The sequence below is a fragment of the Microcebus murinus genome, chromosome 3, assembly GCF_040939455.1.
Source record: "Microcebus murinus isolate Inina chromosome 3, M.murinus_Inina_mat1.0, whole genome shotgun sequence".
Taxonomy (NCBI): Eukaryota; Metazoa; Chordata; class Mammalia; order Primates; family Cheirogaleidae; genus Microcebus; species Microcebus murinus.
In genome coordinates this window covers 31,564,709-31,580,834 of record NC_134106.1, presented here as the reverse complement: position 1 = coordinate 31,580,834, position 16,126 = coordinate 31,564,709, and the positions used below count along the sequence as shown (strand labels likewise).

Here is a 16,126-nt window from a genome sequence, read left to right as displayed (position 1 = left end):
AGGAAGTGACATCAAAGCCCAGAGAATTGTTATTGTTTGAAAAACCTTTCATATTTGTGCATTTTCCTTGCATACTCCCAGACAAGACCTCCTGAGAGTCAACTGGTAAGCTAAAGAAGAGATAGAGTAAAATGTATTGGGTAGATTTATGTCAGCATCATTGTTCTGTCAAAGTAAAATGAGTAGTGTGCCTTATTTTAGGGATTTTTTTAACTTGAGGTATTAATTTAGGTAACATTGCTTCCACTTTCCTACTTATAGTATGTGCTACATGTTTTAGCTTTGGGTCTTGTCTATTTAAACACTTCTAAATAATTGATTTTCATCTTTTAAATTAGTTTTTTCACTATATTGGACTACTTTTTAATATTTGTCATTCTAAATATTTAGTAGCCAGGGTAGATATAATCATTCTGTAGCTGAATTTATAGGGCAGAATTTTATTAGTAGTCAATGTTCCTTTTAAAGCACTGAAAAAAATTTTCTATGTTGCTTTAATTTGCAAAACTGTGTGATTCTGTAACACTAATATATTTGGGGAATTGGTGAAAACCTTATCATTGTGACTTTTAAAAATGTACTTTACACTATCCCTTAACTACATGAACGCTAGAGACTCTGTCATCTGTGTACTAATAATGTCTTTCCTTTGCCCCAGTGAATCTGCATGTCGGTTTTACAGTCAGCAAATGAAGGGGAAACAACTAGCAATCAAGAAAATGAACGAGATCCAGAAGAATATTGATGGTTGGGAGGGAAAAGACATTGGACAGTGTTGCAATGAGTTTATAATGGAAGGAACTCTTACACGGGTAGGAGCCAAACATGAGAGACACATATTTCTCTTTGATGGCTTAATGATTTGCTGTAAATCAAATCATGGGCAGCCAAGACTTCCTGGTGCTAGCAATGCAGAATATCGTCTTAAAGAAAAGTTTTTTATGCGAAAGGTACAAATTAATGATAAAGATGACACCAATGAATACAAGCATGCTTTTGAAATAATTTTAAAAGATGAAAATAGTGTTATATTTTCTGCCAAGTCAGCTGAAGAAAAAAACAACTGGATGGCAGCATTGATATCTTTACAGTACCGGAGTACACTGGAAAGGATGCTTGATGTAACAATGCTACAGGAAGAGAAGGAGGAGCAGATGAGGTTGCCTAGTGCTGATGTTTATAGATTTGCAGAGCCTGACTCTGAAGAGAATATTATATTTGAAGAGAACATGCAGCCCAAAGCTGGAATTCCAATTATCAAAGCAGGAACTGTTATTAAACTTATAGAGAGGCTTACATACCATATGTATGCAGGTAAGAAATATGAAGTTGCCTGTCACTTTTGTTTTCCTGCTTCAAGCTAATTTTTTTTTTTTCTGCATGGATTATTGTGCCTAAAATAGAAAACAAACTAACAACCAAAGACCTCTGCAGTATCAGAGTCCATTTTCTCTGACTAAAAATACCACTTTGTATAGCTTTGAAATTTTATGTATTCTACCATATTTACATAATTGTTAACCTTAAAATCAGAGTTATAAATGAGAAAAATGAGGTCACTTGGCTAAATTTACCCAGTTAGAAAGCAACAGAAACAAAATGAAGATTAATAATAAATCATCATGATTGGGGTCTAAAAAGTTTTTTACTCTTTTATCTCTTTTCTCTTTCCATTACTGATATTATAAAATAAGTAAAAATTTTAACATGAATCCATCACCAAAATTGTCCTGATAATACAAATATACATAGCATTGCTTTTTCTTAATTTCTGTTCCTAAACCTATTAAATGTAGCAATCCCAGAAGCCAAGGATTCTAATTTTATTATAATTTTTCACTTAGAAACTTCTATAGTCAGTGTATTCATTTTACTGACACAAAAATTTAATTAATAAACTAAAGCACAGGAACTTTAAATAACTTTCATTGTCATTTTTTTTTTTCATATATAGGTGTTTTTGAGAGGTACAATTTTCAGTAATTAATATGACCCACCAATTTAGTTGATCTTTATCAACCTTCTGTATATTCTTTATGAGCTAGACTAGCAGTCGCCAACCGTTTTGGCACCAGGGACGGGTTTCATGGAAGACAATTTTTCCACGGGATTGGGGGAAGAGAGGGGAAGTGGCAGAGCTCTGCGGCCCAGTCCCTAACAGGGCACAGACTGGTGCCAGGGGTTGGGGATTGCAGATCTAGACTACAACTATAAAAATGTTTTGTTAGATTATCCAAAATTAGTGGTTGCAAAATACTTATTTCTTTGCTACTTCGTAAGGTATTTTTAAGGTTATAAAAGTTCCAATTGCTCTTTTTGCCACATTATGCTGGTTTTTAAGTCCTTAGAGGATTTGTAGACTTTCTATAATATAAGCATTCTAAACTGTTTATCGTTTCATCCTAAATACCTTTGTTTTGGGTTCTTAGACTGTTTAGAGTAAAATAAATCCTTAGATTTTTATCTGTATAAGACAGAAGTTTTATAGTACAAGAATTTGGAGATTAAAAAAAAAGACAAGTTTTAATTTTTTTTTCCTATAGAGCATCTTAAGTGGCAATTGCTGAAGATGACTTACTAGTGTTTACTGTCACCTGTCAGTAATACTTGTGTTGGAAAACCTTTTCAAATTCCAAAATTTTTATTAATTAATTGCATCTATACAACTTCATTGTTAATGATAAAAATTTTCTTTATTGATGAGCCATTGCAGAACTACAATTAAGTATTTCTTTTCTGAGGAACTGTGCCTTTTATGTTTTGAATGAGGACACTTTAAAACAAGCTTAACTTGAACAAGCCGATCATTTTTCTGTTGCCTTGACAGTCTTCTTTCCTTAATGTGCATAATGCTAGCTAAAGTCTATGGACATAGTGCTCTTGTCATGTGTTTGAATAGTTATTTCTGATAGTTGCTCTTTTTTATACCAATTTTTAGCTTTTGAATAGAATATTAATAATATTTTGAATGTTTTACTTATAAAACACTTAAATTTCAAGATTTATAGAACTTTGCCAAAGTTAAGTATATTGAAATTTAAATCGATGAGATAATTAATTTTTAAAAAGTTAAAGTTTTTAAAAAATTCCTTCCAGTAATTTCTTGAGAAATAAAATGTCAATGTTGGTTTTATTAGTGTTGTGGCTAAGTTTTTTGAAATTTTTCTTTTCTATCCTCTTTTGAAATGTAATTGAATATTTTATGTCAAAAATATATTAGTGGAGAAACTGAAATCTACAAGCGGATTTCATGAGTTGTGGTTTATAGTACACACAAATTAGTATGTTATTATTAGCTTCTTTGGGCTATTCTGTATGGTCTGTTACTGAACTTACTACTGGCAATATAGAAGGTGTTTTTAATAGACCTTCTGTGAACTTGAGAACATGAAAGCAGTTATTTTTAAGATTCCTTCCAGCTGAAATGGACTTTGAGTCCTTACTACAATGGTAACAGATCAAGTTACCATTTGCTTTAAGAACTATTGGTCTGCCCTTCTCTTACCTTTCTTTAGCCACCCCAAAGAAAAATGGGATTTTTGGTTTGGCTAGTTCGTTAGTAGGTTTATTTATTGGAGAATATATAGTACAGGTTGTGGCTTACACCAAAACAAAAACTAAAATTTAACTTGCATATTTTTATTATATAGAATTATAATAAAAGACATTGGATATAATACATGAGAAAATCTAATAATATGAGACACCACTTACAGACATCTTTTAGATACTTATAGCTTGGTCAGACATTGTCATAAAAAACAGAAAAGAAACTGATTTAACCCTACTTAATTCAGATGCCACTGTTGCCTAGGCCAATTTTATCCTTCAAATGTTTAAACAGTAATGTACAAAATGGCGGTATAGATCTCTAGTGCTAGAAGAGATGGCCAAGCCCTCACTTTGTAAACAAAACCCCAAAACTCCTGAAGGTTATATGATTTGCCAGAAATCATAGCACCTGTTAATTATAGAATGAGGATTAAAAATTAAGTTTCTTAACTCAATAGAGTGTATTTTCCACTATGTTAAACTGACTCATATAAGGTGATTTTTTTATGTGTGACTAGAATGTAATATAATCTTTAATTATATGTGTTAAATAATAAAAGTAAGGGGAATTACTTCCTTGGTTTGAACTGCCAATAATATAAATGGCTTGTTTATTTCTGGGCTGGGTAAACACAGGTCTACTAAAATGACATAGAATAATATTTTTTTCTTATTGAAATAGGTAATATAGGTAAGTTCTGACTATAGATACACTTTCATTGCAATGCATAGATGTTAGTGCATACTTAGATATTGGTCATCATTTTATTTTTTGACAAAATGCTCATTAGTCTCTTGGAGTAGTTTGCTCTGTAAAAGGAAAGCTTTCTGGAAAGAAAAATTTGAATTTAGGTGAATTAGAAAGTGCTTAAGTTGCTTAAAAGATTGCAAAAGAGTTTTATGTGGAATCTAATTTATAGTGTGTCTCTCAGATCCAGTATTTTTGGACATACAGTAATTCGCTAACTACATTAGAACTTTGGGATTTATCCCAAATGCTAAGAGGGAAATTACCCAGTTGGACAGATCATTTTAAATCTAGCAATGATATGCAGATACTATTTCCTTATCTAAAGTAAGAAAGCACAAAGCAATGTGCACAAAGAAAGGAGAGTAGCAATTTCACCTCTTGTATAGCTGGTATAGGCAATAAAATACAAATTATTTATTGGACCTAAAACAATGGGTAGAGAAATGGTTGGTGATAGTATGTCCAGTTTGGTAGTCTATTTGTAAAAAATTTGGTGACCTTGAGGTAAGGATAATAATTTAGAACTGAAAATTTATGGAAAATAAAAACTTTGCATGTTGAAATGTGACGAGAAAGTATTTCCCATGCCTGGTGAATTTCTCTTTTACAGAAGATGGTATTGAAAAAACTTCTTAAGCCAGAAGATATTTTTCTTTAAAGTGTTTACTCCTGTCTATGCCTTTTTAATTCCTATAGAAAATGCTCAAAATTCTGCATTAGATTTGAGTTTTTGTCCTATATAAGCTGAGTTTGGGTGTTTTAACTTCTTTAAATCTTTTGAACAGTTTTTGATCTACGGTGCAGTGCTGTTCTATTTTTAAACTATGATTTTTTTAAAAAATTGTGCGTCAGCATAGCGTCTGTTTCCTTTTTTAAGGAATTCAGGACTGATTGTTTATAAATCCTTGTTGAGAAGCTTATTGTTTCTTGTAGCTTTTTAAATGGCTGTATTAAAGGGAGAATTATCACATGAACAGACATCCTGATTACAGTGTTTCACTATGGTGGTTGGGGGAGGGGTGTTCTTTACATAAATAACTTTATGTACTAAATATTTCACAAATCCCATTGACCTTGCCAAACAAAATGTCAAGTGTCAATCAAAATAGGCACATAAGAAAAAAGGATTGGATTTATCATCTCAAATCTAATGCTACATTCTGAATACTAATGTAGGTATATTCTGAGTTCTTAAGATTTTGAAGAATTGTACAGTAAAATATCAAAGAATGGTTTTTATAGTGAGGGAGACAGAGGCAGCTACAAGGGCAGTGGAAAATAATAACTAGGGCTCATGGTTAAAATAACCTGGACCTAGACCAGGGATTTGATGGCAGACTTGGCAGGTATCTGTGTAAAGGGCTTGGAAGGCAGTGGGGGTGGGAAGCAGAGCCGCTGGCAGACATGGTAGAAATCTTAGTGCAGGTATTTGAGAGTCAGGTAGAAGAGTAAAGTTACCCATGATAAGGGGGAAAAAGCTGTAGAAAAAGTTTTTGTTGTTGCTCGTATTGAAATCCATTAAGGGGTCATGTTTGAGAAAGAACTTTGTAAAATTAACTCCACAAGCAAATGATAAACAGAAAAGGTGAATATCAAAATAGGCTGTTTTTTAATTTTCTCTACAATTACTTGTTCATGCTTATGTTTTAAAGTCAAATCCAGCCTGGCTTTTGTATTTTTATGTGTTTGCCTTCCATCTGTCTCTGAAACGTGTTTTTAGAATATAGGTAGATAACTGCTGCTCAAGTATAACAGAGGCAATATAAAACTTAGTTGTTATCATTGCATGATAAATGGAAGTAGGTACTTTGCTTCTTTACAAAATTATATAACCTGTCCTTATGGATGGGTGTTTTTTAATATCACATTATCTTAGCCCTTTATATCATCAATAAGATAAAGATGTCATGATTAGTGTGATATGGTATATGTTACAGTCACTGAAATGGAGAGATCAATGCAATAGAAATAAAAATAGCATCTGGAATATGTATGCTTTCCTATGTAAAATTTCAAATATATATACTATGACCTCTCAATGTAAGTTTTTCATTCATTAGCAATTTTTCATTGCTTTAGACTAAAAATAGAGTCTATATGAATTAATACAAGCCTGAGAATATAGATAGCCTTTAAGATATTTTTTGAAAGTACTTAAGTTTTTGCCAAATTTTCTTGGGTTTATTTTTAGTTTCTGCTGGCTTTTTTTTTTTTTTCCCTTTTTGCAAGACTGCTCTTACTTCCAAGCAAGCTAAAAGCAACTTAAACTTGAGTCACTCTAGAACTTAACACAACAGTGATAATTGTGGGAGTGTTTATTTTACTGCCAGCTCCAGAAACTCTTCTTCTGAATACAGTGTACAAGGAAGGTCCAGCTGCTACTTCCTAAAATCTGGAAGAAGGCTTATCAAGAGTTACAGGATGACAATTAGACTGCTAATTTTTCAGTGACTTTCTGGTGCCTTTAACTAAGATTAGCAGTTACAGCTACATTCTGAATTAATCATTTATGTAAATTTCTGTAGTAGTTATATAACTCAAGGACTAATTTTTTTTATTATACTTTTTTTTATTTCAGCATATTATGGGAGTACAAATGTCTAGGTTGTGTATATTGCCCTTGCCCCACCCGAGTCAGAGCTTCAAGCGTAGAGGACTAATTCTTTATATTTAGATCTTACAGCTGTGGAAACTTTAAGGATTCCTTTAATCCAGGAAGGTTATATGATAGGGTAGAAAAGATCACCAAATCCAGAATCACATGATGTACATTCTAGTTCCATTTCTGCCACTCTACTGTTTGAGCATGGATAAGTGTTAGTTACTTCTCTCACCTGCCCTACTCACCCACGAAAATCATATGGAATAAATTATGTGACAGCTCTTTGGGAACATAACAGACATCAGGAATTGATGTGATATCCTGTTTGACTGATGGGGCGCCGAGGTACATCATGGCTTTCCCAGCATTATCATTAGTTACTAAAGTACTGAAATGGCCAGAAATTTTGGCTTAAGAAGATGAAAAGTCCATTTTAAGATTGTTTGCCTTTAAAAATAGCCACAGTTTTCTTAAAACATGCTTTAATTCACTCAGAAATTTTATTCTGTTTTTCAACTTAAAAGTACTATTGATATCCCACAACTCGTTAGCCTGACTTAGGTGGCATTGGAAAAGAAATGGATCTTGATATTAGATTTTTAGACTGAAATAAACTTATTTTAAAAGGGAGCAGGAAGGCTCCCTACATTTGGAATCAGCTCAGGATATCTGGAGCGCTCTGTACTGAGGATGTGGGCTCTCTCCAGTAGTGACAGCTCAGCAGCTCTATAGTGGCCTCTGCTTTAGCTTCCTAAACATGCTGTTTTGAGTAGCCTCACCTTACAAATAGATTTGCAGAACAGGAAGAAGATTCTTGATAGGGAGGATTGTGATGAAACCGATAAAAATCTGTTTTAAAATCTTGTACAGCCTTCTGTTTTAATATCTTTTCTTCTGGATGAGACATTAGTCTTTAACTTTTGAGGAGCTCTGTAACTGAAGACAAACAATAAAATACCAACAGAGAGGAAATTATTAAAGAATTATATGTATTTAAATTACTTTTATCAGTAACCCACTCTAGCTTCAGAAGGTATAAAGCTAAAGGAGAAAGGGGCATTTAAAACCAATGTATTTTTATTTTATAAATTTTTCTTTAAAGTATTATAATTTTAAATTCAAGGATGTCTGATGTTTGAATCAGTTTGTTATTTTGAGGACCACATACACTAGTAAACTGGAAATAGATTTCTGTTTTATGATAAATCCATGAATTTGCTTTTTGGGAAATAGTTTTTATGGCTAAATTTAGGGTGGTTCCTAATCAGATTCAGTCTAAATGGAAATTTTCCAAACATACATTCTGATTTTGCTAAATCCTATGTGAATAGGCAGGGCGCGGTGGCTCATGCCTGTAATCCTAACACTCTGGGAGGCTGAGGCCGGCAGATCATTTGTGCTTAGGAGTTCAAGACCAGCCTGAGCAAGAGTGAGACCCCGTCTCTACCAAAAATAGAAAAAAATTAGCCGGGCATGGTGGCACATGCCTGTAGTCCCAGCTACTTGGGAGGCTGAGGCAGAAGGATCGCTTGAGCCCAGGAGTTTGAGGTTGCTGTGAGCTAGGCTGACACCACGGCACTCTAGCTGGGGCAACAGAGTGAGACTCTGTCTCTAAACCAATCAATCAATCAATCCTATGTTAGTAAAAGACATTGCACTTCTTATAAAACTTTGATCCAGCATGTAGCCTAACAAAAATAAAGGCATTTACTACCCTCAGTGATTTACCATGAAAGTAGTTTACTAGTCCATAGTATAAGGAAAAGAATGCTCCCAATAAAAGACTCAAATTAATGAACTGCCCCCTCATTTTCCCCCCTCATTTTTAAAGACTCTTAAAATTAAATGTGGACATTGATGGAATATGAGTTATAAAAGTGATTTTTCCCCCCATAATGGAAAGATGTCTTTTCTCCTCTTTATGCAGAAGATAATAGTCCAGGTCTCTTGTGCTAATGACAGCTGCCTTTCTCCACAACTTGGGAGAGTACTGTCAAGGAGAGATGGGGAGTAGGCCAGGCCTGGGGAAGTGATCACACTCAGTCAGCCTCCTGTTTTACCTGATGGAGATGTGAATGAAAGTAGGTCCTTTCATGGAGGGGTTGGAGAGAGACTCCTGTTCTATATAATTAAACTCTCATTGTGACTACTTAAAATGAAAGAAATTAAAAATTGAGAATAGGATCAAACCAACACACTCTAGCACATTTAATGGTTTTAATAGCTTATAGGTATTTATAAACATATTTTAGCAGTTGTGAGATTTCTAGCAAATAAAATAATTTAAAAACAGTATTTAACTTAATCTGATCTGGATATCAGGAAAAGTAATAGGTTATTGCTCTTTACTAGGGAGAAAAACCAACTGGTGATGCTCTGAGATCCTGGTAGCAGGTTGGAGCCTTGTTCCATGCTCTGCCTTTGTCTTTCTTCCTGCACATTCCTGTGGCCATTGATGAGTTAAAACCAGCTGATCAGCATTGTGCAGAGGGCAAGAAATAAGCTGATGTAAAGTTTTAATATCAGTGTTTTTGCCACTGATTAGGGAGCAATGAAGCTTGCAGTCCTAAGCAATCTACTTATCAAAACATTTTAGGACTTTTAAAATTAACTATATGGTCTTTTTTGAAAATATAAATAATAGTTTTAATCATTCTAAATCAAATACTTTAATTAAGATATTTTTCCTTTTTCTTCTTAGATCCCAATTTTGTTCGGACATTTCTTACAACATACAGATCCTTTTGCAAACCTCAAGAACTACTGAGTCTTATAATAGAAAGGTCTGTTCATTTAAAAATGTATAAATTCTTTATTTTTTTTAAAGAGCTTGAGCTAAGGTCTTTTGTATCTCAGAAATATGTTAAATGAGCTTTAAATTGTAGTTTATAAGTACTTTTTCAATAAATACAATCTCTTAGATGACCATTTATTTATAATGATATGTTAGCTTTGATTAAGTATAAAAATAGGTATTTTTGTACATGGAAAATCAGTCTTTGAAATTTCAGATTTATAGAATTAGTAAAGTTAAAGATCTATATCAAAATGTGTGATTTAGACTCTGGAAATTCAAATTTTGATGATTTAGAGTTTTCAGATATGCCACATATTGAGTAAAATGGAGTTTGACAGTGAATAAATACTATAATCAAGGAAAGTGTTTTATCCACCCAAATGAAGAGCAGTCAACTTTTCAAGCATTACCCTTAAAAATTAGTATGTCAGCTGATTTAGAGAAATTCTACATACACCAGTGAACACTGGTGTTCACTGGTGTGTTCACAAATGAACACCAGTCCCATAACTTTATAGTTGCATTTATTTTTGGAATTTGCATGTATTCCTTTTTATATTTCTAGTTCGTTTTATCTATCTGGGCAGGTACTAATTTAAAATATTATTTGCCTTTACATTATATAAGTCCCAATTGTTTTCACTCATGTGTATATCCTTAGTAATTATTATAGTATTATCTTGATTTTGCTGAATGATGTAAAGGTTTATAGTTTTCTATTTGTATGATTTGATATAATTAGTATTTTCATTAATTTGTTCTGTCGTACATTAGGTTTGAAATTCCAGAGCCTGAGCCAACAGAAGCTGATCGCATAGCTTTAGAGAATGGAGATCAACCCTTGAGTGCAGAACTAAAAAGATTTAGAAAAGAATATATACAGCCTGTACAACTAAGGTAAGCATTAAATAAACGACTGAAGCAAACAAGTGTTTATCAAACTGTTGTTTCAAAGTTGAAGTATATAAAGATCTTTCCCAAGCAAGGAGGAAGTAACAAGTAAACTGAGTGAATTAAATAGGAGCAATTATCAGAAATTATTATATAAGTCTTAATTAACAGAGTTTTAAAAGTGTTAAGAATACTGATAAGATTATTTAATTTGGTAAGAGTTACTGTTTTCATTTGTACCATTCATTATGATAAACATTTATGTTTGAGTTCTCATGTAATTCAATTCTGTGTTAATGCCATAGAGTATTAAATGTATGTCGGCACTGGGTAGAGCACCACTTCTATGATTTTGAAAGAGATGCAGATCTTTTGCAACGAATGGAGGAATTTATTGGAACAGTAAGAGGTATGTTTTTTAAGTGCCCTGCTTTATATGTAATAAAAGTACCAATATGGTGACTATCAATTGACATCATTATTGTTCAGTGTTGTTAAGAGATGTTTATAATAGTGCCAGCATAACCATTTGAAAAAGTTAAAAGTTTTTCATCAAACAACATTTAGACCTACAAATTGCTCAGTAGTCACCCCACTGACCCTAATGTATTTTCATTTAGTGAATCAGCTACTGATAGAGCTGGTTAGAAGAAGTCTCAATTGAAGTCAAGTCTTTACACTTATCTGAAAGTATGAGGGCATTCCTAGCACTTGGGGAGGCCGAGGCAGGCGGATTGCTAGAGATCAGGAGTTCAAAACCAGCCTGAGCAAGAGCGAGACCCTGTCTCTACTATAAATAGAAATTAATTGGCCAACTAATATAGAGAGAAAAAATTAGCCGGGCATGGTGGCACATGCCTGTAGTCCCAGCTACTCGGGAGGCTGAGGCAGGATTGCTTGAGCCCAGGAGTTTGAGGTTGCTGTGAGCTAGGCTGACGCCATGGCACACACTCTAGCCTAGGCAACAAAATGAGTCTCTGTCTCAAAAAAAAAAAAAGTATGAGGGCATTTAGGAACTGTTGTGCCATTATAACACCACTGATGGAGGTCGACTGGGCCACAGGTGAACAGAGGCAATCAGAGGGAGGAGAGCATGTTAAACTGAGAGTCTGTTTCTACACTGCTGCTAACCTAGTATGTGACTTTGGGCAAAATCACTTTGATTCTTCAGATTTCAGTTTCCTTACCAATAACATGAGGAGCTAGGTTTGATGATCTCTAAGATTTCCCCTCTAGTTTAAAGATTCCATGGCCCTAAGGATGTCTTACCTAGACAAACTTGTTTTTATTTCCAGTGTACACTCTAAATGAGAATCAGAAAATAAAGGGTTAAATAATAGTACTTTCACATACAGTACAAAACAAGGCCACATCAAAACTCACACTAAAAATGAAGGAATTAGTCCTTTAACACTGTTTGGTTTATAAAATGCAATGTTAATTAAATTAATGGTGTATATGATCTATCCTTATAAATCTTCTGATCTGTGTAACATACACCTTTTCTTGGAGGATTATAAACTATTAAATAATATTTTGAACTGAAGTTCAGAACAATAGAGGTAGAAAATCTCTGCAAATAAATTACTTTCTATTTTTACTTAAAAAGGATCTGGAAGAATACACACCAACCTATTAACAGTGATTACCCATGGAGAAGAATGAGATTGGGATAGGGGACTGGGAAATGGTAAAGGGGAAGTTGCATTTTCCATTTTGATCATTTGAACTTTTTATAGCAAACATATATTCAGGTATCATTTGTGTGACTTTAAACCATTTAAAAATATAAAATATTAAATAAAGAACAAATGTTATTTAAAATATAATGTATTTCAGGTAAAGCAATGAAAAAATGGGTTGAATCCATCACTAAGATAATCCAAAGGAAAAAAATTGCAAGAGACAATGGACCAGGTCATAATATTACATTTCAGAGTTCACCTCCCACGGTTGAGTGGCATATAAGCAGACCTGGGCACATAGAGACTTTTGACCTGCTCACCTTACACCCAATAGAAATTGCTCGACAACTTACTTTACTTGAATCAGATCTATACCGGTATGTAATTTGACATTCAATCTGAAAAATCATTTCAAAAGGGTTAATTTTGAAAATGAAATACTGGATTCTGCCTTATAGGGTTATGATAAGGTATAAATGAGATAGTACATGAAATGTCTAGTAATAAGGCCAGGCAGGCAGTTTCACTCCCTCGGTCCTCCTTGCTATGTCTGAATTTCCACCTTCTCCCTTTCTGCAGTCACCCCTAATTGGTGAAACTGGATTCAAATCCTGGCTTCACTAATTCCTGACTTGATTCCTTGGGCAACTTTATTTTTATCCTTCTGCCCCTTAGTTTCCTCAAGAGTAAAATAGGGCTAATAATAATAATACTCCTGGGTCTGTTCTGAGGTTTAAAATAGTCAATATATGTCCAATGCTTAGAACATTGCCTAGCACAAAGTAAGGGCTCAGTAATTGTTAGCTATTGCTGGGGTTGTAAACTTAAATCATGGCCAGTTACAGCCTTGTTTAGTTTACTATCCTACATCGATAAAACTACTATCTCAAAAATGTCTGTTTCTGGTTTTAAATGGGGACTATTTAGAATCTCAAACTAAATTATTTTTTAATAGCGAAATGAGAAAAGGAACTACATTTATAGATCTCTACTCGCCAAAGATATTTCCAAAAATTTTAATATTAGAATCTATTTTATTTTCTCCCAGGAACTTTTTGTGATAGGTTTTTTTCCTTCCCTCCTTTAGACAAAAAAAAAAAAAAGAGAGAGAGAGAGATTTATGAATTGCATTGATTATAGGTGCTAGGAAAGATATTGTGGAGAAACCTCAGCCTTTCCCAAATCAAAATGCTACTATAAAGCAATAGTAAAAGTACACAAATATATCCAAAAGAATAGTTTTTTTAAAAAATCTATAGAGAAAGATGTGTATTTATAATTTTTTGTTATACCTTGTTTTCATTTCATAAACCTTTCTGTTGGTGTAAGAGGAAAGTTTACATGGGAATTTAGTTTTTCTTTATCTCATTTACTTAATAAAACAGTGTCTATATTAGAAGAAAAAGTATCATGTAACATTATGCATTCATCATTTTAGAGCTGTTCAGCCCTCAGAATTAGTTGGAAGTGTGTGGACAAAAGAAGACAAAGAAATTAATTCTCCTAATCTTCTAAAAATGATCCGACATACCACTAATCTCACTCTGTGGTTTGAGAAGTAAGTATTCCTGGTATTTTTATATTTTATAGCAGTCAGCTATGTTATGAATTTCTTTTTTTTTCTTTTTTTCTGTATTTTTTAAAATTTATTTTGGCATATTATGTTACGAATTTCAATGCAATTTATTTCTGTATGTCTCATCTCTTTTTGTTCCTCTGGTTCTCCTTTCTTCTGCACTAAGTGCTTTTCATTGAATGAAAATGACAATATGCAGCATTTTAATTTCAGTAATGATTTTTTCATTATATTTTATCTGAGGTTCTTTTAGTGATTGCTTTAGTGTTTATCATATACATCTTAATTTATCAGCATCAGCTTGGGATTTCTGATAGCTTAATTCTAGTGATATATAGAAATGCTACTTCTATATAGCTTTCTACCCTTTTTGTAATATGTATTACATTTAATTAATGATGCAAATCAAATAATATATTATTAAAATTATTACTTTACCATTTGCCATCATCCTTAGCCCATTATAGCTTTGTTTTTCTTTCTTCTTTTGTGCTGGCAATATATTACACATGTATTATATTTCTATGTTATAGACTCAACAATACATTCATATTATTTTATAAAGTTGCTTTTTAAATCAATTAAGGGAAGAAATGAGAAAAATATGCATTTACAGTGTCTTTATAATTACATAATTACCTTTATTGGTGCTCTTTGTGTGGATTCAAAGTATCATCTGGGATCATTTGCTTTCAGCCTGAAGAACTTCCTTTATTATTTATTCTGTAGCGGTCTACTAGCAACAAATGCTCTCAGTTTTGGTTTATCTGAGAAAATCTTTTTTTCACTTTTATTTCTAAACAATAGCTCTATCTTCAAGTTAGCTAATTTTTTCTTCATCTATCAGTTTAAATCACTATTGAGCTCTTCCAGGAAGTTTTTTATTTCAGTTATTGTACTTTTCAATTCCAGAATTTTCATTATTTGGTTCCTTTTTATAATTTCTGTCTCTTTAATGATATTCTCTCTTTGCACATTATCATCAATACTTTCCTTAACTTCTTTATCATGCTTTCCTTTAATTCTGTGAACATATTCATAATGGCTGCTTTGAAATCTTTTTTTGTTAAATCTGATATGTGTTGTTCACAGGCAGTTTCTATTCCCTGCTTTTATCCCAGTGTATAGGTAATACTTTCCTTTTTTTTTTTTTTTTTTTGCATGCTTTGTAATTTTTTGTCAGAAACCTGACATTTTAGATAATATATTGTAGCAACTCTGAGTACTAGTCCCCCACTCCCTGCCCCCCTTTCCAAGGGCTTATTATTGCTGCTTGCTTATTTGTTCAGTGACTAGCTAGATTATTTTAGTGAAGCCTATTTCTCTCTCTCTCTCTCTCTCTCTCTCTCACACACACACACACACACACACACACGTTATGCTGGGATGTCCTAAGAAAGATGTAGATTGGGTATGCCCACAGTCACCCTGGGAAGGCAGTGGGACTCTAATCCACTCTTTCCCTGACCACACACACCCAGCTGTTAAACTCCACTAATTGCCAGCTGATTTCTCTGTTGTTTTCAACAATTCCTTTGAGGCATAAATTGCTACACAATATAATCCAATCAAATTGTGGCTTCTTTGAAGGTAGGTTTCTGAATTCCCCATTTGATATTTGTTCTGAGCCTAAGACAGCTCCTCTCAGCTGTCTTATTTCCTGGTTCTCTCCTGCAAATTACTCTTGCCTACAGTATCTAGGCTATATCTTCATTAGATCTATTAATCTCTTTCCAGTTGCCTCCATTGTTCTTGAGGACACCATTAGGTTTAAACTTCTCCATACTTTGTTGCAAATAACAAGAGATTAGCAGCTATCTGTTTGAACCAGGTTGGGGCCTGTGGGATGACAGAGTAAATATTTTAGGCTTTGTGGGACATACAGTCTGTCACAATTACTCAATTCTGCCACTGTAGCGCAGAAAGTGATAGACAGTAGATAAACAAATGATGCTGGCTGTGTTCCAATAAAATTTTACGAATACTCCAATTTTTTTTGTTGTTTGTTTTTTTGAGACAGAGTCTTGCTCTGTACCCATGGCTAGAATGCAGTGATGTCATCATAGCTCACAGCAACCTCAAACTCCTGGACTCAAGCAATCCTGCCTCAGCCTTCTGAATAGCTGGGACTGTAGGCGTACGCTACCACACCTGGCTAATTTTTTCTATTTTTAGTTGTCCAGCTAATTTGTTTCTATTTTTAGTAAAGACGGGGTCTTGCTCTTGCTCAGGCTGGTCTTGAACTCCTGACCTCAAGAGATCCTCCTGCCTC

At 33.6% G+C, this 16,126-nt stretch overlaps 1 protein-coding gene across 4 annotated transcripts in view; it reads left to right on the top strand.

Moving 5' to 3' along the window:
• The window catches only part of SOS1 (SOS Ras/Rac guanine nucleotide exchange factor 1), a 140,857-nt gene that overhangs the window by 98,272 nt on the left and 26,459 nt on the right, over positions 1-16,126 (top strand). For 2 of the 4 annotated variants that reach the window (XM_076000689.1, XM_012788505.2), the window contains exons 10-15: positions 659-1,314; positions 9,607-9,688; positions 10,477-10,599; positions 10,899-11,002; positions 12,433-12,655; positions 13,717-13,836. In XM_076000689.1, the coding sequence (XP_075856804.1) occupies positions 659-1,314; positions 9,607-9,688; positions 10,477-10,599; positions 10,899-11,002; positions 12,433-12,655; positions 13,717-13,836 (1,308 nt within the window). The remainder of the gene's footprint in view (positions 1-658; positions 1,315-9,606; positions 9,689-10,476; positions 10,600-10,898; positions 11,003-12,432; positions 12,656-13,716; positions 13,837-16,126) is intronic. The other 2 variants (XM_076000691.1, XM_076000690.1) reach the window with 2 other exon arrangements.